The 23751-nt window shown below is 50.0% G+C and overlaps 2 protein-coding genes across 3 annotated transcripts in view; both read right to left on the bottom strand.

The window, feature by feature from the left end:
* Window positions 1–15494, bottom strand: part of Rhoq (ras homolog family member Q) — a 35456-nt gene extending 19962 nt beyond the window's left edge. Inside the window, exons 1-2 of one of the 2 annotated variants that reach the window (XR_015622174.1) lie at window positions 15039–15491; window positions 14433–14491 (exon numbers count right to left, since the gene is read on the bottom strand). Coding sequence is in view for 1 of the 2 variants with exons in the window: in NM_053522.2 (NP_445974.1) it covers window positions 14433–14491; window positions 15039–15180 (201 nt within the window). In the remaining variant the exon portion in view is untranslated. 2 annotated transcript variants of the gene reach the window in all.
* Window positions 15495–15673: 179 nt separating this feature from the next.
* Window positions 15674–19551, bottom strand: LOC134479089 (large ribosomal subunit protein eL8-like). Its single transcript, XM_087555185.1, has 4 exons — window positions 19286–19551; window positions 18758–19248; window positions 16861–16928; window positions 15674–15883 (listed from the first exon to the last, which is right to left on the bottom strand). The coding sequence occupies exons 1-4, from the start codon at window positions 19549–19551 to the stop codon at window positions 15674–15676; spliced, it is 1035 nt and encodes a 344-aa protein (XP_087411311.1).
* Window positions 19552–23751: the final 4200 nt, after the last annotated feature.

The following is a 23751-nucleotide window of genomic DNA, read 5'->3' on the forward strand; positions in this document are numbered from 1 at the left end:
CTAGAAAGTCATGGTCTGTACAGACCCCAGAGAGTCTAGTCACAGATGGGATACATTAGCATTCCAGTGGCCCAGAGCTGGACTTGGTGGACACAGACTCTGGTCATCAGAAAGCCAGGCTCCATGTGGAAGGAGAAGGCCTTGCTGCAGTTCCAGGACTCAAAGGACAACATCTCTGAGACATCCAATAACTTTTGCTCCAAAGCCCAAATGCCAAGTGAGCGTCTTACAAATTCATTTCCCAGTGTCTTGAGGCGGCTCTGAAAGGGAGCCACTGCTGGAACACATTTATGTTTCTAAATATAAAGGGGACGACTTCAGCTAGATCCCCGCCGACTGAACACGCACATTTATCTCTTCCCTCTCCAGAGTCCTCTAAGACGCACCAAGGTTTGGGTGTTTTTGTTTTCGTTTTGTTTTTTGTTGTTGTTTTAAGGCATAAAGTCACATGGAAAAACCCAATCAGAAAGGAGATAACAGTCACAACATTTTAGAATCTAGAGGCAAGAAGAGCCAAATGAAGCAGCTTAGCAGACCCAGGGCTGCAACTCCTGAGGCAGCCGCAGAGTTGGGGGCAGCAGAGGGGGCAGCCGTCTGCAGCATCACCATGCCCGGGCCTGGAAGCATGAGGCTGGAGCAGTCTGTTCTTTCAGATATAGGACAAAGGTGAAGAGGGTTTAATTTTTGGTCCCCTTCTCTACCACAATAAACTCTTTAACTTTGCAAAAGGTAGAGAGTATATGCTTGAAATTGAGCCCTCCGAGCTACTTTTCCACCTGCCTCCTGGGATACTGGCAACTCTGTATAAGCCCAACTCAGACAGCTGTTGGATAATTCTTTTCTGGGAAACGTGGGTGTGGTGGTTTGAACATGCTTGGCCCACGGGGAGTGGTACTGTGAGGAAGCGTGCTGCTGTGGGGGATGGGCTTTGGAGACCTCCTCCTGTGCTCAGGCTTCATCCACTATAGAAGAAACCCTCTTCCTAGCTGCCTGAGGATGCCACTCTCTGGCTGCCTTTGAATCAAGACATAGACCTCTCAGCTCCTTCTCCAGCACCATGTCTGCCTGGATGCTGCCATGCTTCCTGGCATGATAATAATGGGCTGAACCTCTGAAACTGTAAGCCAGCCCCAGTTATAAGAGTTGCCTTGGTCATGGTGTCTCTTCACAGCAATGGAGCCCTAAGACAATGGCCCTAACTCTAGAGCAAAGACAAAAACCTATTAACTTTATAGAATCCCAAAATGGAAAGGTTTAGACAGGTCATGGTATAATCATGGTTTTCAACTGCAACTGAGTACAAGGGGTGTTGCCCCAAGAGAGCGTATGTCAATGTCTGGATCATTTTGATCGCCACAGCTGGAGGAGGATACTGTTAGCATATACGGGGAAGACACCAGTAATGGTTCTTTACACATCCTAGAGTGTACAAGACAGCCTCCTCCCAGCGAAGAACAAGAGTTCAGCCATACTAACAGTACTTGTTGAGAAGTCCTGACCTACAAGGAGACCTGAGTTAACCCCCTCACATACCCATCTCCCATGGGCTAAGTACTAGTAGAACTTTGGAAATTCCAAGTTAGCCCTCTTGAGTGTTAGGGGTTGAGATGAGAGGCTATACAAAAACTTCTAAAGAACAAAAACACAAGAAAGCAAGGTCCACTCAAAGGACTAAGCTATATCTACAGCAAGCAGGGACTTGATGGAAGAAAAAAGTTTCCTTTACTAGACTCAAGCACTCCGACAGGCATACATACCATAGTCACCAAACTCAGTCACTCCACAGCATAATTCTCCTAGATCTGCAGGGCATATAGTCTAAGACTCAGACACAGAGAATTGTGGATGTTATCCAAACCTAGCATACTGTATTTTTTCCAATATACATATACTATAATAAAATCCACTTTGTAAATTAGACATAATAAAAAATAAGAACAAATAATAAGCTAGATCAATATACTGCAGTTAATCAAACCTCAAAGGAACTATCATTAACGTCCTTAGAGGAATTACAGAAAGTATTTCATCAAAAGACAAACCACCAGATGTGCTATGAAAATTTTAATCTCAGCATTTAGGAGACAGAGACGTGTAGATCTCTGAGTGATCTACATAGTGAGTTCAGGCCAGCCAGGGCCACATACTGGGACTCTGTCTCAAAGAACAAAGACCTCTAGCTGAGTAACCAGGGGGTGGGGGGATCCAGAAAGCAAGAAAGGCTGTTCAACATTAAAAATAGAATCATATTTAAAAAACAAAATAGGGACATACCAGTAAATAATAAAATTGAGGAAATAACCCTAAAATAGAGCAAAATGAACAGAGAAAATAAAATATAAGGAAATTAGGATGTTCCAGGAAGCCTGGTAAGAGAAGTGAAAGAAGAAGAGGAGAGGACATTAAAGAAATGGACCAAAGCGTTTCCCAGAAGCAGAGTACGGATCTCTAGACTGCGGTGGGATGCAGCGGCCAGTCGGACCCTACCCAGCACAGATGCCCGCTGCCTTCCAGGATGGTGAAATCTAAGTCCTGACTGTTTCCAGAACCAAGTTCCTGAAGACAGGTCAAGACCCAGTTAGCTTGAGATTCAAAGAACCTAACAGAACCTAGAAGAGAACAAAGCTATGCCTTTGAAATTCCGGGGAAGAAAGAAAAAGTCAACCAAGTCTGAAAGAAACAAACAAAAAAGATGTTAGGTCTAGCGATGGTGACAAACACTTGATTCGAGGCCAGCCTGGTCTATACAGAGAAACCCTGTCTTGGGGGGTGGGGAGGGCACCAAAAAAAAAAAAAAAACCAAACCAACCAAAAAACCTATTTAATGTCAAAGAACACTTGCCTGTAATAAACCTTCTTCACTCAGGGAACTGACTAAAATATGTCCTCCATCAGAGTGAGGAGGAACTGAAGGAGAAGCCATGACATCCTGAACATGGGGATTTAACTAAGGGATTGGAACCAGGAAACTCTCTAGTGTCCAGCGGGAGAGGCACTAGGCCAACAGGAGCAGCTGGAAGGCTCAGGAGGGAAGCTCCCACAGAGAGGCTGACAGGATGTTGGACTTAGGTGCTGCACGAAGGGCAGGCTGGAGGGGAAAGAGTGGGGCTGCTATGGATGCTAAGCTAGAGAAGACAGTCCCCAACTCTGCATAAACACAGGAGGCAGGGAGTGGGTGTGGCGTCCTACATGGCTCACCTGTGACCACCTAGTCACAAACAGAAAAGCGCACATGGGAAGTGTCTTGAGAGAGCTGGGGCATTCAGAGTGTGAAGTGAAGACAGAATGTTTGTTCCTGAACCAGGCAGCTGGGAGCAGACAGTGGAGATCACAAGAAAGGGGGCACGGCCTTGCTACAGACGCATGGAGAGACCTGTTGGATCTTACCCGGCATCGACATTAAAACTTTGACACAAATAAAATGACTTTTAAAATCCTGGGGGAGAACAGAATAAAGTAGAAATGCCTAAAATCATTCAGTATGACGGCTTAGAGTGATCACTGGACTTTGTGGGTCCAACCTCCCTGTTTACTGTACACACATTCACCGCTGTAGCCATCGCTGTGTAGAGTTCTAATACATGCATTTCACACTGCATGCATCATTTGCCTGCTATGTTGTTTCTTTAAAATTGTGTGAAAGCGCTTTCTAATGGTTGCTATTACCCTAACACATGTCGGTCTGTGCTTCTTACCGGTCCTCGGTGCGTTCATGATTGGTCACTGTCGCAAGTACCACTGTGAAGAAGCCCATTTGTCTATAAACCTCTGTATACCATGATGGTTTTTCTGATTATACGTAAGGGGGAAAGGGTCGCTGCTAATTCAGGGTTTTGTCAAAGATCTTCAAACCAGGTGGGACAGTTTTTACTCCCAACAACATGGTGTGTCCAGCCTTTTCTTTCTTTCATTTGTTCATTCATTCATTCATTCACTTTACATCTGGAAAACTGCCCCTGCCCCGTGTCTAAACTCTTGCTGCATCAGCCCCACGCTATCATCTTCAAGTTCCCACTCGAGAACTGTGTAATCGAGTTAACGAAAATCTCTCACTCGAAGATCTCAGAATGTTCTAAATACGTTTCATATTTTTTTTTTCTGGTCCACATTTACAGCTATCTGGAGGTACAGGTTCCCACAGGCCATAGGTCGGCCATGTCTGGTCAACTCTCCTGCTCTTGGATATCACTTTTTCCTATCCAGTCCAGTAGATTACAGATCTTATTATTTGCATGTCTTCGCACAGTGGCTTTCGCGTGGCTACTTGCTTTCCTTCTTCTGTGACCTATAGGTTTGTGGCTTTGTTTCTTCCTATACGCCTCCTGGAGACCCCACCGAGACTCTCACCTCTTACAGAGCGACACAATCAAACCCAGGGATCTGACCATCCACGACTGTTCCCAATAAAACTGTTCCCGAGTTGGGGTAACTTTCCAGAGACTCCGCCTGAACAGGAGGGGGAGAGTGGCCCAGTTCCTCTGGTAATCTAAGGCCAGCAGAACTTTCCATCCTGCATCTATACCAAGTATGACCCCAGAGCCAGAAGAAGAATATCCACGGAAAAAGACCGAAAGAGAAGTCCCGCTAAAAAGGAACGAGACATTGACACTTTCCCCAATACAGATAAACCCTGAAAACATGTCAAACCGAAGAGCTAAAAGAGCAAATCTCAGTACAAAACATCCAGGGTGGGCAAATCTACAGAAGTGAACCAGTGGTTGCTAGGGGGTTGCTAGGGAAGAAGAGGGTATGGAGGGTGACCAATAATGGGTGTGAAGTTTTTTGGGGGTGGGGGGTGATAAATATTTTGTGCAATTTATAATATCTCAGCTTTAAATTCCAAAGAGTACATACGTACATCAGCAGTTTGATCCACCGTGAATGTCACTCATCCCCGTTACCCAAGTGGCACACAGGTGTGCATGCCTGCCTAGGCCCACCTGAACAACACATCCTTCCCGCTCCTCCCTCTTGGCGGCACAGCCCACTCTGGAGGCACTCCCGACATAACACAATTCTGTGAGTCGAGGCTCTCTGGAGAACAGTTCAAACCCTGGCCAGTAAACGGATCTGGCAGTCCGTCTGCTCTGGGCTCTGCAGTGAGTGTCACTGGGCCTACATGGGCAGTACATTAAAACCACCACTTACGAGCTGACTGAAAAGCCTTCGACAGTGTCTAGACAGGTCAGAATCCTCTTCCAAATGGCAGGGCCATTTATGAAAGTCAGGCTTTTCCATAATAATCTGACCAACAGGCTCTCCGAAATCCAACACTCACCTGGTTCCTATGGCGATGTCCAAACCTTTCGTAAAACGCTGTGTCACATACAGCGTCCCTTAGGGGCGTCAGCAATCTTCATGGGTAGTAAGGGTCTACCCAGGAACAAAGCCAAGTGTCAAGCTGTGGCTCAGCCAGTTACTCGGTTAAAATTCAGAAATGTGGTATATGTCAGTCTCAAATGGGAGCCTCACAATGACTTCCTTGATTTCTGGATGAGGCCTGGGTGACTCCTCGGCCTCCTGGACAGAGCTCCTAGTGTGGAAACAGAAGTCCCCATCCCTCCTCTCCCCCCCCTTTGTCCTCTCCCCTCATGTAGCACCATCCCCACCTTCAGGTAATAAGGGTGAGCGAGCCCTGACCCAGATGGCCGAGGAGGACAGCCTCCTGCAATTGAGCTGGAGCAAATGGAGCTTTAACTGAACTGGAGCGTCAGAACTAAGCGTTCTCAGTGGCAGCTCTTACAAGGGGCCTCTGCAGAGCCAACTTGCTCACACTACTGACCGTTACACCATTCAAAGGATGCTGCTTCTGGACTGGACTAAAAACAACCAGGGGAACAAATAGATAACATTTGAAAGGGGAGCAAAGGAGTAGAGAGGGAGGTCGCTCCACAGAGCACTGAGGTCAGCCATGGGGAAAGCGATTACTGCAAAAGCGAGCATTGATCAACACAGCACTTCCTCAGACTCCAGCCACCGAGACCTGCCTGGGGTCACACCAGAAGAGTGCCACTGCCCATCCACTACGGGCAGGAGAGAACGTGGCTTGGCACGTAGACCTTATCAAGGAATACTCGTGGAGCCTACTATTTGCATACCCTTAGGGCAGACATCACACTCTTGGAGCCAAGGTTTGCACATGGAGTCTCACCTCCATTTTTCTCCTAAGTCCATTCATTAAGCAAATGTGGAGAGTCCCAACACATGTTCAAGATGAGGAAGGAGGCCACAAGAATGTGTAGGAGAGAAGATTAAGCATGAGGTTCAGATATGTCCCCCAGACATAGACAGTGTGTAAGGTGGGTGATGGTGGCAGCTCGCCGAGAGGAGACACCAGGTCTCAAACAGCATCTGAGCAGCTTTGACTTTCTGGGCTGTCTCAGAATCGCCCATCCAGTCTGGATCAACAGTGATCTCCCCAAGCTTGTGATTGAGGAGACGGGGTACATCCTAAGACTCAAGAACAAGTTCCCAGGCAGCGCATGTAGGGATCCAGTCTGGCACTCTGTCCGCCTGGGAAGCCCTGCTCGGACTTAGCTCTCCATAGGAATTCATTACAGGAGAGCACCCCTGGCCTCCTCTGCACCCAGAAACAGACCCCACTGTGCTCCCACTGCAGGCCCTGGGCCAGACTTGGTTCTCAGGGAACCACTTACTGGCTGGCTACAGGGATAAGCTAGAGGGATGTTCATCTAGACAACTACCACAGAAAGCTAGAAGCCAGAGGGCCTGGGATAAAAGAGACAATTTCTTTCTAGTGCACATAACAGGCGAGCTCTTTACCACTGTGTGTACCCCAAGCCCCAGACATACATTTGCAAAGAGGCAACTTCCCCTAAATAAGAAAACCCTGAGAGGGATAAAAGAGGCCCCCTAAGTAGCTAACACAGCTCCCAGCAGCAGATGGACACAATGACACGGCGCAGAAAGGGGTGTGGAGGGATTTTTAATCCCTTAGGGTTCAGGGGCATCCAACAATTCCACACAGGGCATAATGCAAATGGCAGACAGCTTCGTCCACTTACCCATCAACAGCGTGGCACGAGAACCCCCCAGGCATGCTTCCTTCAGGACGTGCACTGGTGTATGGACAGCAAGACAAAACGGTCTCCAGTTCACAGAACGACATTTACTGGAACAGCTGCAGCCCCTGACATCCAGCCTCCAGACACCACTCCACCAACTCTTTCACCCAGAAAAGTGATTGCGGGTTTTTTGCACAAAATAGTCAACACGGGGACAAGGCATTCGTTTATAGGCAAGCTGATTAGTGTCAGCTAATACCAAGACCCAGGAGTTGTAATTCCAAGGCCTATCCTGGAAACATCTTTTAACTTTCACCAACTCTATGGCCTGCAGCAAACCACTCAACCTTCCTGACTCTGCAAAATGGGGCAAACACCACTTAGCCTCTATGACTCACGAAGTGGGGAAGGCAAAGAGACAACAACTGTAGCACTGTGGGAAATCACCATCCAAGGCTGAGCCCCCAAGACTATTCTGAGGTCCCATATATCTGGGGACCTGCAGGGGAGGCTGGCTCACCTCTCTGGCCAGTCACCACAAAAGAAATAGCAACAGTAAAGGCCTCCTCCTCCACTTACTTTTCTGCTAAAACAGAAGCAACAAGGCAGCAGATTAATATCTCTCTAATTACCAAGTTGTCAATCAAAAGGGGAGGTCTGTAATTTAGTTATCAAGCATACACCTCAAGTCGGCAGAGAAAGCAGGGACCCCCGGCCCACAAAGACACACGTGGGACACCTCCCAGGCCTGCCCTCTTCACACTGCTTCCCTGCACCCCTGCCAGGGGTGAGCTTTCTCATGCGCTCTGCGCCAATGGCCTTTTACCGTGCCATGCTTCTCAGACTTGCCGTTGGTGGCACAGAGAGAAAGGAGCTGCTCGCCCAGCACGAGCTGGTTGGGACCCGGGGCACGGGTGTGTGACTGGAGGGGAAAGTTGAGCACCAGCATGTCCCAGGTCCCTCCCGGCCACCCTGTAAGGGGAGGACATTCCTCTGCTGGGAAACAGGAAGCTCTGACTTGGCCCCCTAGGTACAATCATAACCCCGTAATGTGGATGTGCACATTAGTTTGTGGAGATGAAGCTTCCCGGTGGGAAGCAGCGGCACCTGGTCAGGACTCCACAGCCCAGTGAGCCGGCCACCCTGGGCCTCACCTCCTGCCTCACACTCCCACCTCCTGCCTCACACTCGGGAGGGGCAAGGGTGGGGATATCCTACAGCATTGGCCTCCTTTAGCTTCACAATTGTGCAACACACTTCCCAGGGTCTCATCACCTTCCTTTCCCCCACAGAAGGCTAGAACATAGAGCAGGCACCAAACCAGCCACTCCAGAACCTAGGAGGTTTAGCACTCTTGAGAGTGAGTGACTATATGCGTAAATCCTAAGCCCTGGAGCCAACCTGCAAGGCAGGAACTGTCTCCCATCACACAGGGAAGGAAAGAGGCCCCGGGAGGAGTTGGCCAGTGAACTGGTCTTAGTCACACAAAAATAGAGACAAGGTTTGGTGTTCAGCAGCAGAATCCAAAACCCCTCATCCCACCGCCAAACTGCCTTGTGGTCAGGGGACCTTGACGATGCAAAGGCCCCGAGCCTGGTAGCCAGCGAGCCTAGCAAGCCAGGTCACAGACAGAAGGGATAGTTTGATGCGCCATCCACATGCCTGCTTCTCATAGACGGCAGCTGAATCACAGAGGAAGAGTTGTACCTGGTGCCCTGAGCCACTGGCTAGCTTTCAGCTGAGCAAGTCGAGAGCCAGTTGAAAAAGAATTCATTTTAAGGTATCATCATTATGAGGCACTGGCTGGGCTGTAGGAGGCAGTGGAGGACACACAGTGGGCTACCATCCTGGAGCTTTATGGAAGGCCCGAAGCATCCACGGAGACAATGGCAGGCAGTGGTCCCACACCACTCCCTGGGGCACATGAAGGGCTGGGGCAGCTGGCCACCTGCCACCTGCAGGCTTCCCTGGGCTCAGAGCAGCTGTGACAGGCACTGAAAGAGGAACAGCAAAGTGCTGAGGGCAAAGAAGGCCACTCCCTGGCCCAAACAGGCCAAATTAGGGCAAAATCAACTCCCTGGGGTGTGAAAGGAAATCCAGCCCATCTTAAATAGTTCGGTTAGTTGTTTTTTTTTTTTTTAAAGCTGCATTTGTAGGGTTTTGGTTTTTTTTTTTTTTTTTTTTTTTTTTTTTTGGCCTGGTTTCTCGGACACTGCCTTTTTTCTTTTTGAAGCACTACTACGGTAGCTGAGGCCTCTGGGATACCTGCTGCTGCTAACACACATCCTTGCTAGAGACTGATACTCTTCTGGAAATATGCTAGGCTGAAACCCCAAACTCTACCACAAAACCACAAAAGTCCAGTTCTCCAAAAGACCCTGACCAGGGAATGAGGCTACAAGTTCAAACCCCAGTAATTAAAGGGGAGGTGGGTACACAGCTGTAGAGATGGCTCAGCGGTTAGAGCACTGACTGCTCTTCCAGAGGTCCTGAGTTCAATTCCCAGCAACCACATGGTGGCTCACAGCCATCTCTAAAGGGATCCCTCTTCTGGTGTGTCTGAAGAGAGTGAGTGTACTGACATATAACTGCAAAGAAACAAAAAGAGTTCGCTCTGTGGCCATACCGTGGCACACACAGCAATTCGTGCTCGGCTCCCCAGGCCCCCCGCCTCACCAGCCCCCAAGGCTGCTGAAGCAGCATCTCGTTCTGTCTGCAGCGTTCGCCCTTGGCATACCAGTCAGGAAGCATTAAAGACTAGAAAGGTCATGAGACCTCAGGAGACTCACGTTGGAAGCCGATCAAAGCCCTCGGAAAGGCAGAGACATAGCACGAGGCTCAACTGGACACTCCCCCACTCTTAAGTTCCTGCCTGACCTGGAAGAGACCGCCAGAGTCCCACCCAGGAAAACCCAGTGTACTTTAAAGTGCACAGCTTACGAATGGACAGGCCACCACCTTCTCAATCCAGAGGAGGCCGCCAAGCATGCCTGTGTGATACAGCGCAGCCCGGGGTCTAAATAGCTTCTACGGAGGTTAGCGAAATCTGCGGTGTGTTACCAAGAGAGACCAGATGCTCAGTGCCACATCTCACCTGTTGCAGCTCACATCTGAAAGAGACTCAGGGCTCCTCTCACGCTCTGTGCCCTCAAGGATGGAACCAGAGGCTGAGGGAACCAGAAGCTGGTGGGACGCGAGTGGCCGTGTCTGTGTGCTGCACACCCACACTCAAGTCGAAAACCTTTTTCTCTGACTCCCACCAGCTTCCTCACTTCCTCACTAGACTGCTCCTCTGGGGAGCAGTCTACCTGGAGAGGTGTCATGAACAAACCCTACCTCAAGATAGAAGGCATTTGATGAGGTGGTACCACTGCCCCTCCCCCCACACGCACTCTGCTAAATTCTTGGGTGCTGCCCCGAAAATGTAGAAGAGGAGGGACCTCCTTCTGCCGCCTCCAGTCGAGGTTCCATTTGTTGGAGGAAGTGCCTTCCTGGGTACCCAGAGGGCTCTGGGGGAAAGGGGGCAGCTACAGCTGCTGGGCTACAGCAAGTGCGAAGTAAATCTCGTTTGTCACTGAGAAGCTGCCCCAGGGGAGCTTGGAGCAAGGATATTTATAGCTCTCACGCATACAACCCTGAACTTGGATGCTTAAGTTGCCAGATACAGCAACAACGGGCCCAAAGATACATGTGAACTTGGACGCAGAGGCAGTGGCTAAATCCAGAACTTTAGGGATCCCAAACTCACCCCACCGTGACACACCCTCCTGAATGTCGGTATTCTGAGACCTGGGATAAACTGGACTTTGGTGCTTCCCTCCTCAGAGTATCAGGTTCTGCCTTCCTGCCAAGGATTAAGAGATCAGGCCTGGAGCCCGCAGGCAGGGGGGCAACCTGCCAAGCAGATAGATCCCTGCCTGCCGGCTTGTTTGGGCACAGGGAAAGTTCACCCCGCTTCCTTTCATTCCCAACAGTAGAGGCCATGGTAACAATTTCACCTTTCTAATTCCCTCCCACGTGGGCAGAGGGCTAGTGCAGAACCTCCACTGAAGGCCCAGAGGTGGGCAGGAAAGGAGAAGTTCCATAGAGACCTGGGAAGAAGCCAGGCCTCTCTGCAAGGCCCCACAGTAGAGAACTGTGTGGACTTCCATTCCAAAACGCTTGGCAGACAAAATGGCACACTGCCCCTAGAGCAATCTAGGGTTCAGCCAAGAAGGGGAGAGGGTTCCCTTCTGCGGCCATGCTTGTGAGTGAGTGGAGCACAGACAGAAGTCCCAAGACAAGGCGCACACCAGGGACTGCTGTCCAACACACTTGTGTACTCCCTTCTCTCTTCTCTCTGCTGATAGCAGATAGACATGAGCCTGCTCACGAAGGCCAAAGGCCACCTCCTAACCACCCTCCCTTGACTGGTAGATCCCTAATAGGTCAACTTGGGTCACTGATGCATGTGGCTATGGACTTGACTGGAGTGGTCAAGAGTCAGAAATGTGGAGTAGAGGTGACAACCTGAGGGAGGCACTGCTGCATTTATTAGGTGGGTACACTGAGCACCCACACACATGAGCAGTGTGGAGAGAAGGCCAGTGCTTTCCAGCCTGTAATCCTCCTCCTCCTCCTCATCCCACTGTCTCTGGAAAAAGAACCAACCGAAACCTACAGATGCCGCTTGCTTCTCAACCTCTACGTGGAGCCTGAAACTATTTCTCTGTCTCCACACCTCCGCTAACGACTCTCGGATCTGGCACGGTTAGCGGAGTGTATGAACTTCGGGCATGATACGTTCTCCTCCTCCACTTGGGACCACCCCCGACCCCCCAAGTTACCCCACCCATAGCAGAACACAGTAATTTCTTGTGCTATCGTTTGCACGCCTACCACACACAAAGAACTGTTCATGCCAACTGTTTCTCAAAGGTTAATGAATTTAAGACAGCCTACATCTCTGCGGTGAAGATTCTAATTATCCACATTTTACTATTACAGAGCAAGTAAATCCAGTCAGTTAGAATCACATGCCTAGTGCAGGTAAAGATATGACCCCAAGGTGTTTTAATCCCGAAGCCCATAGATGTCCCCCCTTTGTATATCTGTCTAAAACTCCCTGGCATCTGATTATGTGCGTGTGTGCCCATGTATTTATTTAGGGTTATTATTGTCATAAAAGGAAGCCGGTATCTATCTATAGAGAAGTGGGGTCTTAACAATCAGCACAGAAACCTACATGAGACGTAGGAACAACCATTTGATCCAGACTCTTACAAGCAGTAGCGACCGCATAACTTAAATGTTTTCTTTTGCACACCTTAGATGTTTACTTAGCACGATACAATAGCCCTGCCGCTTTGTCTGATAATGGCTAAGTTTGCTTATTACTAACGAAATTAATTATCAATAACTTCAGCCCCAAATCCTAAGTATTAGCGTGTGGTACCTACCATCAGGTGACATGAGACCCCCTGATCACACCCTCCCCACCCTCGCCCGGACTACAGCCAAGAGAATGGCTGCAAAACTTCAAATACTACATGCATGCAAGCAATCTGACCGAACCCGGGACACCTCAGTACTTCCCAAGACACCACTGGAGTGGCCCGGGGTCCTTTATCTCAGCAGCAAGCTTTCGTAAGCTGTGTGAGCTTAGATGTGCAAACATGGGCATGTGGCTGCCCCTGTAGGATAAGAAATTAAAGTCGGGAACTTTCTTCTCCAAAACTCTACCCTCAACTACTGTCAACTCCTAATCTATCAATGGCACTACTTAAAGTTGGAGGTTCTTTTTTTTTTTTCTTTCTTTTTTTTTCTTTTTCTTTTTTTATTTCAGAGCTGGGGACCAAACCCAGGACCTTGCGCTTGCTAGGCTCTACCACTGAGCCAAATCCCCAACACCAAAGTTGGAGGTTCTTAACTGTGTTCCTCTCCTTGCCCTCCAAGACTGACAAAAGTGGCGTTGGCGGGGCTAAAGGACAATCGAACAGGCCCAGGAGCTGAGAAGCAGCCCTCGGCGGCATTGGCAACTGCAGGGAAAGGGGGCGTCCTCTAGCCTTTGCACTGCCAGCAGGTCTCAGTCCTCAAATGCCTCTTTGCCACCTTCCTATTCTGTTCCCCTGGTGCCATGCCCCCCAGCCATAAAGTTATCTTGTTGCTTTATCATAACTGTAATTTTGCTACTGTTAGGAATCTGATGTGCAGAATAGCTGATATGTGACCCTTAGACTGAGAACCACTGCTCTAACAGTTTAGAAATCAGGGCCAAATCAAGCCCCTCACCCCACCCCCAAAACCCACAAAATGTTTCTAGATTTCAGTATAGAATGAGAGAGCCTACAATGCTAAAAGGCAAATCTAATCGAACACACGTTTAAAACTACAGTATCTGTGGAGAGATCTCTCTGCCCCGCCCCCGCCCCACCCCTCTTTACCACCACCACCACCACCCCTTCACAAATAAGGAGGCCCCCACGATTGGAGTCACTCTTAATCGCTCAATGGCTCACAGGCCCTCTGGGGGCTTAAGTCTGCAGAATACACAGAAACTTCTCCAGAGACTTCAGAGCAAATGATAGAGCTGAATTCTGCAAAATTTTATCACCTTAGCCTCAGAAAGAATTAAAGTGGGTCCAGCAAGGCAGTAGACAGAAAATCAGAAATCCCCTTAACCCTACAGGAGAACAGCCTGGCCCTTCTGGTTTGCAAACACTAGCCAGAGGCTGCAGACAGAAGTGTTCCTTTCCTTTCTGCTGTAATCTCTCCAAAGAAAACACAAAGTCACCTGGCCCTCCAGGGGGAAGAACAGCTCTTCCTTCCCAGACTCCTGCTGAACTCTTAACCCTACCCACCCCGAACCCCAGGGAGTGGCTGATGGTTGTTGTTTCTTTTCTTTTTCCCGGTGCTCCTCTGGTAACACCACAAATTACGTTTTCAAGGACTGGAGTCCCAGAGTGCAATGATGTTGTAATAAACATAACCAGGACCAAATGCCTTCCCATCATCTTAGATGATGCCATTTCCTACCAATCAGGCTCCTCGGGCAGGCAGACCACTCACCAATGAGGGACCAGACAGAGGCTGTGAGAGGGAGACCTGGTCATCAGCAACTAAAAATAAGAACGCTTTACCATTGGCCACTGCCACTTTGCAACAGGAGTTGGGACCCACTCACCAGGCAACATACGTAATGACCCATACAGTCAAAAACTTTCACATCGCGGGGCTCACGCTGGCCTGCGTTTTCTATTGGGTTTGTTTCCTCGATTTGCTGACTTAAGAAAAAACCTGATACTGAGGTTCCCCTGGAAGACACACCCTCCCACCTAGATACCTCAGTATCCAAAGGCCTTCCACAGCCTCACAGAACTGGCGAGAGATGGGGGGTAAGGGGAACCGGCCAGAAGCCAAAACACTCACCTGTCCAGCTGTGTCATAGAGTCCCAAGAGGTACTGCTTGCCCCCCACGGTGACGCTGACTGCAAGGACAGAAGCGGGGGTGGGGAAAGAAGCTCACAATGACCTGAGGTCTAGCAATTTCGTTCCCCACCGTACCCTCCTTTCCCAAATCACTGGGAAGCATGTGGGTGCTTCCCAGAAGAGAACATCCCCTTTTTTCTTTGAGTACAGTTCACTGCCAAGTGGCATGAGATATAGGTGTAATGTGGTCCCCTGCCATCCAACCCCCACCAAACCCTGTAGCCACGTCTACCCTAGTGTTCCCAGATGTTTCCCCTACAGGGGTTTCAGGCAGTAAGAGACGAGACCGCCGCGGGAAGGTCAAGAAGGGCGCTCAAGAGACTGAGAAGTGTGGGAGAGGGGCGAAAGGGGAGATAGGAATGGGGTGGGAGTTCCTGCGAGGGGTGACCAGAGGCACAGCCTGGGGGAGGGGGTGGAGCCGCCAGGAGAGGACACGGAGGGGGAGGGGAACCAGCTCAGGGGAGGCAGGCCAGGGGGCTCAGCCAAAGTTGCTCCAAAGTTCCCAGCCCGGGATCAGCCCCTTAAGTCAGCAGGACAGAGGCTTACCTGCGTAGTGGTCGAAGACAGTGGGCACGTACTCCTCGGGGAAGGCGTCGTTGGCATAGCTCATGAGCAGGCACGTCTTACCCACCGCCCCGTCGCCGACCACCACGCACTTGAGCATCAGCGCGCCGGGCCCGTGAGCCATGCTGCGGCCGGCCGGCCTCGGGGCATGGTCCCCCCGGAGCCCCCGCCCCGGCCCCGGGCTCAGCCCCAGCCCGCCTGGGGGGTCCGCCGTCGCCGCCGCTCGGCGCAGCAGGGCCGCCCCCCCGGCCCCATGCAGCGGTTCCCCTGACCGGAGGGGAAGGTGCGGCGGGCCCGGAGCGCAGCCGCCGCCGCTTCGATCGCTACCCCGCTCCCCGCCCTGGTCCCGCTCGCCGCGCCCGGCTGCTGGCCCCGCCGCTCGGCGCCCGAACCCGCTCCCCGGCCCGGCCTCCCCAGGAGGATCCGCCGGATCATAAGACCGTCCGGCCCCAGGGGAGTCGGCAACTTTGGGGAGGGCGGCGGAGGGGAGGGGCCAGACGGCTCTGCCCGCCCCGCGCCGCCCCGGCCCCCGCCCGCCTAGACGGGGGGGAGGGCGGTCCCGGCGGCTCCCGGGTGCCGCGCGCCCCGCGCCCGCGCCCGCCGTGCGCTCCTGCCGCTCACTCTAGCTTGACTCCCCGCGAGGCGGGCGCAGGAGGCCGAGGAGGAGGCGCCGGGGAGCCGGGAGGACGGCGGCTGGGGGAGGGGCTCTCGGGCAGCCGCTCGGAAGGAGCCCAGGGCTCCTCGCGAAAGTGCGGCCAGAGCCCGGAAGCGTCCTCAGGCCCCGGTGCGGGGAGGAGAGGTGGAGGCCTTTCGGGGAACCACGACAACTTCAACGGTGACGCAATTGTGAAAAATTTTACAGATGAATATATTTAAATCCTGCCTGGAAGGCAGGAGCCATCCCATCGGCCTGCAAGTGCTCCACGCAACTGGAAATCAGGAACAGCGGCCAAGAGGGTTATAAAAATAATTAATAACAATAATTAGAAAGGCGCGCGGAGGCTGGGAAGATGGTGGGTCTCTAAGCTGGAAAGCTGGGACTCCTGGCTTATTGCTTGCTCTTAAGCACCGCCACCCCACGCCTTTCGCAGCACGAGCTTGAGTCATTTTCTATGAAATTGGTGACTAAGAGATGCAGCAATTGCACCCCCAACCATCCACAAAAGAGCGAGCCCTTGTCAGGAGACCGCAAATGTTATTTGTGCTCCCCCTGGAGGCGACATCGTCCGAGGCTTCCTTTTGGTTCCAAGTGTCTCTCCAAAAGTGTTCAGTTGTGATCCTTAAAATATGATGCATCCTTATGCTCTGAGATTTGGGGGGCAGTGATCCAGGACCAACCCTGCGCCTCTGTCTGGCAAGTCCGGAAGCACTTGTCTGGCCAGGGCCAGTTGTGTGGCCGAGTACTGCTTTAAACCTAAGGCCTGGAGGGAAAACTCACTCTGTGCTGACCTCACACCGCACCCTACCCCAGCCTGCTGATAGGGAAATAGCTTCCTCTCACCAGTTCATAGTGATAGAAAATGGTGCGTTGAGAGGTACGTGGGACATTCATACCCTCAGCCCCGGGATTTAAATGGGGCAACTGGGACCTGGGATGTGGTTACCAAAAGGCTCCCTGTTACTCCCAGAGTTCAAGGACTTAAGGGCCACCTGGGGAGATGCTTACTTTGATGCTCTCTTTTCACGTTCAGGATCCCCAGGTGCCAATTTTCAAATCATAATCCTGATTTCAGTTCTACCAGGAAGATTTCGAGTGTTGCTTAAAGTTCCTTGCAAGTGAACTTAGGGAAGCATCTCTCCATACCTTGCCCTTTGTATTTGAATAGAAGTACTTGCATTGACTAATAAATCCGAAAGTTACTTCATTAAATTCTGAAAGGGTAAGGAAGGTGGCACTCTGTTTTGAAGTCAGGTCTTGACACTTTCCCATGGAGGGGAAGGGAAGAAGGTTTGCTGCAAAGACTAGTATTCTGAAAGGAGGAACTGTGGAAAAGGTTAAAGAGCTGTGGGAGCCAGCTCTGCCGGAAAGCTGAGTTTGGTCCAAGCACCACAAGTTAGCAGTGTGGCTGGCCGCCGTTTTCTAGGCCTCGGGTTTTCTGCCTTAAAAAAATGTGAACTCATCTCACAGGGACCCTGGGTTCTGGATGGCTTGTGGGAAGCTCTGAGAATCTCAGAGCTCACTTCAAGTTGGGGACTGATGTGGGATGAATCATGCGGTGGTGACTTCATTGGCGACAGTGACCTCATTCCCTTGGCCCACAGTAATGCCAGACAGGCTGCCAAGAATATTAGAGCTCTGGGGACAGTCACACCTGGTGGATGTGGGGCGGGAGCTGGGGGATGGACGGCTACCCAGAACACTGCCTTAATAGTCCATTCACCCTTCAACTGGAACAATTAGACCTCTGCAAGACCCTCACTTTCCCATGGGCAAAAAAGAGAATGCCCAAGTAAAACAGAACAAAACCAAAACCAGTTCTCAAATGTCAAGGACTAGGGTACAGGAAACAACTTTGTTTCTAAGCATCCCAGAGGCCTCTGCTCTTTTCCTTTTGTTTGAACTGCGAACACTGAAACAGACACAGGTCTGTGTGAGAACAGCGAACTGGTCTAGGCGGCCTTCTCTTTTTCCTCTATTCCTTCCTTCCTCCTCCTCATTCAGTATTCCGTTTAACAAGCTTGAATTGAGGTCGACTAGACGCCAGGCTTTCTTCCTGGGGAAGGCAGGGGCCTTAGAGCTGGCAAGGCACGCTCACTAGAGAGGGAGCGGAAAGGCGCTTGCTGATGGGCAAACAGTTGCTATATAATGTAATCAGTACTGGGGGTGGGTAGGGGGAATAAAGAACAGGCTTCTGGGAGAGCCAAGGAGGCTGCAGTGCAGAGCTGTGGGTGTGCTGTGAAGGATTTGCAAAGTGGTGGTGGTGACCTGGGGCTCTGAGGCGAATAGGGCAAGGCCCAGGAGAAGCAGACAGCGTGCTCTGTCCAGGAAGAGTGAGCAGCGTAGAGCCTCTTGCAGATGTTGAACATCTGAAGTGGACAGGCTGTTCCCACTGGGGCGCGTGCATTCGAGAGCATATCTTTATCTCCATAGCAAGGTACAAAGGCACCATGAGGCGAGTGGTGTCATGGTGAAGGAGGGAGAGATTGGCAGCGTGCTGCTGTGTGCAGCAGTATCTGTGTCACATTGAGCACTCGGTGATCAGTGAGATACATATGCTTACTTTATCTCTCAAACGACTGTGCAAGGTAAGACTCGTAGACAGCCACTATTCATCCGTCTGTCTAGGTCAGCACTGTTTGCTTCATGTCTGTCGTCCGGTGGTTTGACTGGAAGCTTTCACCTTACACATCCTGCCTGAGCCCTGACCCCACAAACCCCTGCCTGCCCCAGGTACTGAATCCAAGGCAAGAAAGACAAGCAAAACTCCTTCCTGGAATTTTTTTAATTCGGGATTCACAGCAGGATTTTCTACTCTTTTGCTGCATAGCTTGGCTATGTGTGGTTCTGAAAACTGTTGGCCACTCAGGAATTAGCCAGCACAAGAGAATGAAACCCGAAAGCAAAGGGAAACTGAGGGGCTGCCCTCAAGGTACATTCACACACACTCCCATGCGTGCGCGCACACTCCGAGTGCATGTAAATAATTTTTTTAAATTTTGTAATTATATTTATGTACAGAAAACTTAAGTGTACATTTTACCCAGTTTAGTGGCGAGTTCTTTAGCCTTTGCCTTTTCCAGCTTGGCAATGCAAGCCACAGACTTAGGACCCAGGACGTTGTCTCCCCAGTGGGAACGGATCTCGTCATATCTGTCATTATAATTGGTCCTAAGAGCTTCCACCAGCTTAGCCAGAGCACCCTTGTCTTCCGAGTTAACCTGTGTGAAGGCAGCGGTGGTGCACGTCTTCCTGTGGACCAGGCACCCCAGCCTGGCCTTTCCCTTGATGATGCAGTAGGGCACTCCCATCTTTCGACACAGGGCAGGCAGGGAAACCACCAGCTCAATGGGGTCTACATCATGGGCAATCACCACCAGCTGAGCCTTCTTGTTCTCCACAAAGGTAGTACCTGTGTTGACCCCTGCTCGGAGGACAGGTCTCTTAGTTGGGACGTCCCCTTTGCCAGCAGCTTTCTTCTCAGCACGGGCCAGCAGCCTGTGCTTCTTCTCCTGCTCTGTCTCTGGCCTGTACCTTGTGGGCAAGCTTAAGCAGCTGAGTCGCTGTTTGCCTGTCCAGGGCCTGGGTGAACTGGTTGATGGCAGGAGGTACTTTGAGCCGCTTATAAAGGCTGGCTCTTTGCTGCTGCAGCCTGATGTAGCCAGACCATTTGAGGAAGCCTGTAAGATCTCTTTTGGGCTGGATGTCCTGCCCAATGCTGAAGTTCTTAGGCCTTTTCTCAAACAAAGGACTGACCACCTTTTTGGCCTCTTGTTTCTTGACAACAGTGGGGTCTGAGGCCACCTTCTTCCCCTTGGCCTTCTTTCCTTTGGGCATCTTGCTCGGCTGGAGGAGAGAGCGTAAATAATTTTTAGCTCAGAACTCTGCTGTTTCCGAGGCCCTACTGGCCTAATGGGTTGAAGTTAGTTTTTAGCTTCTGATAACCAAAGGAATTCTGGCCCTTACAGTGTTCACGTTATAGCCGAGGTAAGGAACAAACAAAGACACTTAAGAACCCTGCTCAGTCGCACAGCCACGTAGCAGGGCTGCGGTCTGAAATGTGGTCTTCCCAGTTCATGCTGCTTGCTGCATGTTCTGTGACAAAGCATCCAAGATGGCAGACAGGGAAAATGACAAATCTAGGCCTGTCATTGGAGACCACTCTGGCACCAGGATACGGCTTTGGAGAATAGAGATAAGGTCAGACAGAGGAGGGGAGAGACTGCGTAAGATTGGACGGTGTATCGCCACGGCGTGAAGCAGAGAATGAGGTTCAAGAATATTCACGTGACAGGATCCATGGGATTTGGTAACAGCCTGGGGAGGGTTGGTATCTTCCATTGGCCTCTCTGACCAGTGGGTTTTCCTTGATTCCTAATTAAACTAAAGCCTTAGACTTCCTCTAACCATCTACACTCATTTCATATTTAAGCTGGTCAGGGTAGCCCGTGAAAAGCAGGATGGCTTTTTGCCTAACACCCAAACTATATTGCATCTCTAAAACCATCAGTGACATCCATTGCACCTTGGTTGCTGCCCCGCAGAGTTCCTAGGTCTCCCAAAGCTGCAATGGAAACGACAGTGAAGTGTGCGTCAGGTCCAGTGTCCATACAGGAGCCCATGCTCACTCCAAGTCTCTCTGTATCTCTCCTCCCTCTCTGAAACTCCTTCTGGGAAGTTATCAATAACGTGGCCCTTGTCTTCAGATGGAGCCACCTGACTGCCAAGGACCCTCCTGCCGCCCACAGTCTATATCCGGCCTATGCTTCCCCTTCGTACACACCCTTCCCTTCTGCACCCTCCCCATTTTTGGTAGCATGTGTTGCACTGTATTTCGAGCTGAGGTACTAATGACTTAAACACTGTGGCGAGTTCTTAAACGTCATCGGGCCTTAATGAGCAAGTCTAATAAAATGATCTCACTTGGCTTTCACTTCTAAATGAATGTAACTAGATCCCTCTTTCCAGTTCAGCACCTCCCAGAAATTCAGGCTATACCCCATACACTGAGGATTCAAGCTTAAGTAGCCTTAGCAATTTTTTTCAGTCCTCTGCCTTCCTCTATGCCCTAAGGTTAGGAAAGCGGTCATTGTGACCCCTGTTATCAACCACCTACTGCCCCACTGTAGGAGAGGGCACCACCTTGGAGATTGCTGGAAATATAATTTGGAAATTGTTCCCTCCCATAAACTTCAAAGAAAGAGGGGTCACAGGTTTCCCTGAGAAATGAAATAAGTATTTTACCCGGGCTTCAGTAGGAAGAGTGCTATAATTGAGTCTCTGACTCAGAAGTGACAGACCCTTGAGGTGTTTAGATATAGGTGGTGGCAATGACATCTACCAGCCAAACTCATTTGTCCCTATTCTGTCCCAGTGGATGTTTTGGTCAGTGAACGTCAGAAACATATTTTGAACGTTAAGCATCTTCTGGTTCAGTGGATCTCAACCTGTGGGGTGCAACACCTTTGGGGGTCGAACTTCAGATGTCCTGCCTTCAGACATTTATATTATGACTCATAACAGCAGCAAACTTTCAGGCATAAAGTAGCAATGAAAGAAACGTTATGGTTGGAGGTCACCACAACGTGAGGCACTGCATTAAAGGGTCGCACCATTGGGAAGGTCAAGTTGGTGAGTCTCGGTCTCAATGGGAAGAGAAGAGCTAACCTTAAAGTCAAGCTGGACTTTACAGACCTAGCTAGTGAAACATGGGTTAACTATAAGCCACACCCTCTCTGGAGGGTTCCGAGTCAGTGGTGGGTAGGTAAGTCAGTTCCTGACACGGGAAGTGGTACGTCAGAGCAGGCAGTGGTTATAGATGTGGTATGATTAAGTTCCCAGTTCAAAAGAGACAGGTGGACACACGGATTGTGGACAGCTAGGGGACAGCGATGGTGCTGGAAGTGGTTTTCTTGCCAGAAAAGCTCCGAGGTGTGTGCTGGACGTCACACCACGCTCATCTTCGACAGTTCCTCCAGCCCTTCCGCAACCTTGTGTGCTCTCTCTGACTCTCTTAGGAGTGTCCATGCCTTCTCTGGTTAATCAACCTTGGTCTCTGCAGCTTGCAACCAACCAGCCACCCGAGAAGGGGCAGACAAGCAGATAACCACACTGAGGGTACTTGGTGTAAGCACTGTAGCCTCGCTCACTTCTACCATAGCAAGCAACAGCCCAGGACTGTTCTTCCTAATTGACGTAAGGTTAAGTTGCATAAAACTGTTGTTTCCCAAATACGAACTGTGTAGTCCGGGGCCAAGTGGCTGAAGAAAGGGATGGGGTAAGCTTTACTTTCTGTGGAAGCATTGTATTAATGGAAACAAAAGACTGGGGGACCACCGGGGAGATGCTCTCAGGGCCAGGTATCATAGAGGAGAAAGCATGGATGCTATCATAGAGGAGAAAGCATGGATGCAAAAAGGGCCGCTGCACCCCTGGTCTGTTGCCAACTGCCAAGTTGCATATGTGTAGGGTAAACTTCAAGATGCTAAGCACAGGGCAAAGGCTCCCAGTGCTCCAGAAGAGGTTTGGGTTTCCACTGGCCAGTGTGTGAAGAGGTCTTAGTGAGTTCAGCAGTCCAGGGAATTCAATGGCAGCCCCGGTAGAAAGGTTCTATAGCTCTAGTGTCAAGGTGACTTTAGATATTTCCCCGACAAGGTTTGGAAACAAGCCTCAGAAGTAGCAAGCTCACCACACACTGCCGGGTAAAAGAAGTCTGCATTTTTAAGTAACAAAATACAAGTGTCCAAACTATCCTCCAAAATGGAAGGCAGAAGTAACTTGTTTTTTTTTTTTTCAGATATCAAAAGGCTTAAATGTTTCTAATTAAAATATTGTTATTTTATTTCTTTTTATGTGTATGGGCGTTCTGCCTATATGTATGTCTGTGTGCCACTTTCATGTCCGATACCTAAGGAGGCCAGAAGCAGGCATCAGATCCCTTGGGACTGGGAATTGAACCTGGGTCTTCCGGAAGAGCAGCCAGTGTCTAAAGTCCTGAGCCATCTTTCGGCGCTCTTAAGGACTGTTTAACCATAAGATCTTCACTCCAATAAAATTCTTCAGGTGTTGATACCAGATGAGAAGTCAGAACTCTACAATGAGATTAAGAGCCCAAAGATGGTAAAACATGTAGATAAATACATGACACTTTCCTTTGTCACTAAAACAATCTTAGAAGGGGGAACAAAAATATTCACAGGGACACAGAGACAAAGTGTGGAGCAGAGACTGATGGAAAGGCCATCCAGAGACTGCCCCACCTGGGGATCCAGCCCATTATACACACAGCCACCAAACCCAGACAATATTGCTGATGTCAAGAAGTGAATGCTGACAGGAGCCCGCTATAGCTGTCTCCTGAGAGGCTCTGCCAAAGCATGACAAATACAGAGGTGGATGCTTGCAGCCTGACAATGAACTGAGAATGGGGCCCCCATTGGAGGAATTAGAAAAAGGATTAAAGGAGCTGAAGGGTCTTGCAACCCCATAAGAACAATACCAACCATACAGAGCTCCTAGGGACTAAGCCATGATCCAAAGAGTACATACTGACAGACCCATGGCTCCAGCTGCATATGTAGCAGAGGATGGCCTTGTTTGGAGTAAAGGCCCTTGGTTCTGTGAAGGCTCAATTCCCAGTGTAGGGGAATGCCAAGGTATGGTGGAAGTGGGTGGGTGGGAGGGGGAGCATCCTCATAGTCATGGGGATGGGAGGATGGGATAGAAGGTTTTATCGATGGGAAACTGTGAAAGGAGATAACATTTGAAATGTAAATTTAGGGCTGGAGAGATGGCTCAGTGGTTAAGAGAACTGACTGCTCTTCCAAAGGTCCTGAGTTCAAAGCCCAGCAACCACATGGTGGCTTACAACCCTCTATGAATAAAATAAATAAATCTTAAAAAAAAGAAATGTAAATTTAAAAATACCCCCCAAAATTGTAGAAGATAATTGACCATCTAAAGCAAAATTAAAAGATTTTGCATGGTTTATAACATCTATAGAAATAAATTATAGTAAAAATAACATACCAACAGAAA

This window comes from Rattus norvegicus, chromosome 6, assembly GCF_021556685.1.
Source record: "Rattus norvegicus strain SHRSP/BbbUtx chromosome 6, alternate assembly SHRSP_T2T, whole genome shotgun sequence".
Classification (NCBI taxonomy): Eukaryota; Metazoa; Chordata; class Mammalia; order Rodentia; family Muridae; genus Rattus; species Rattus norvegicus.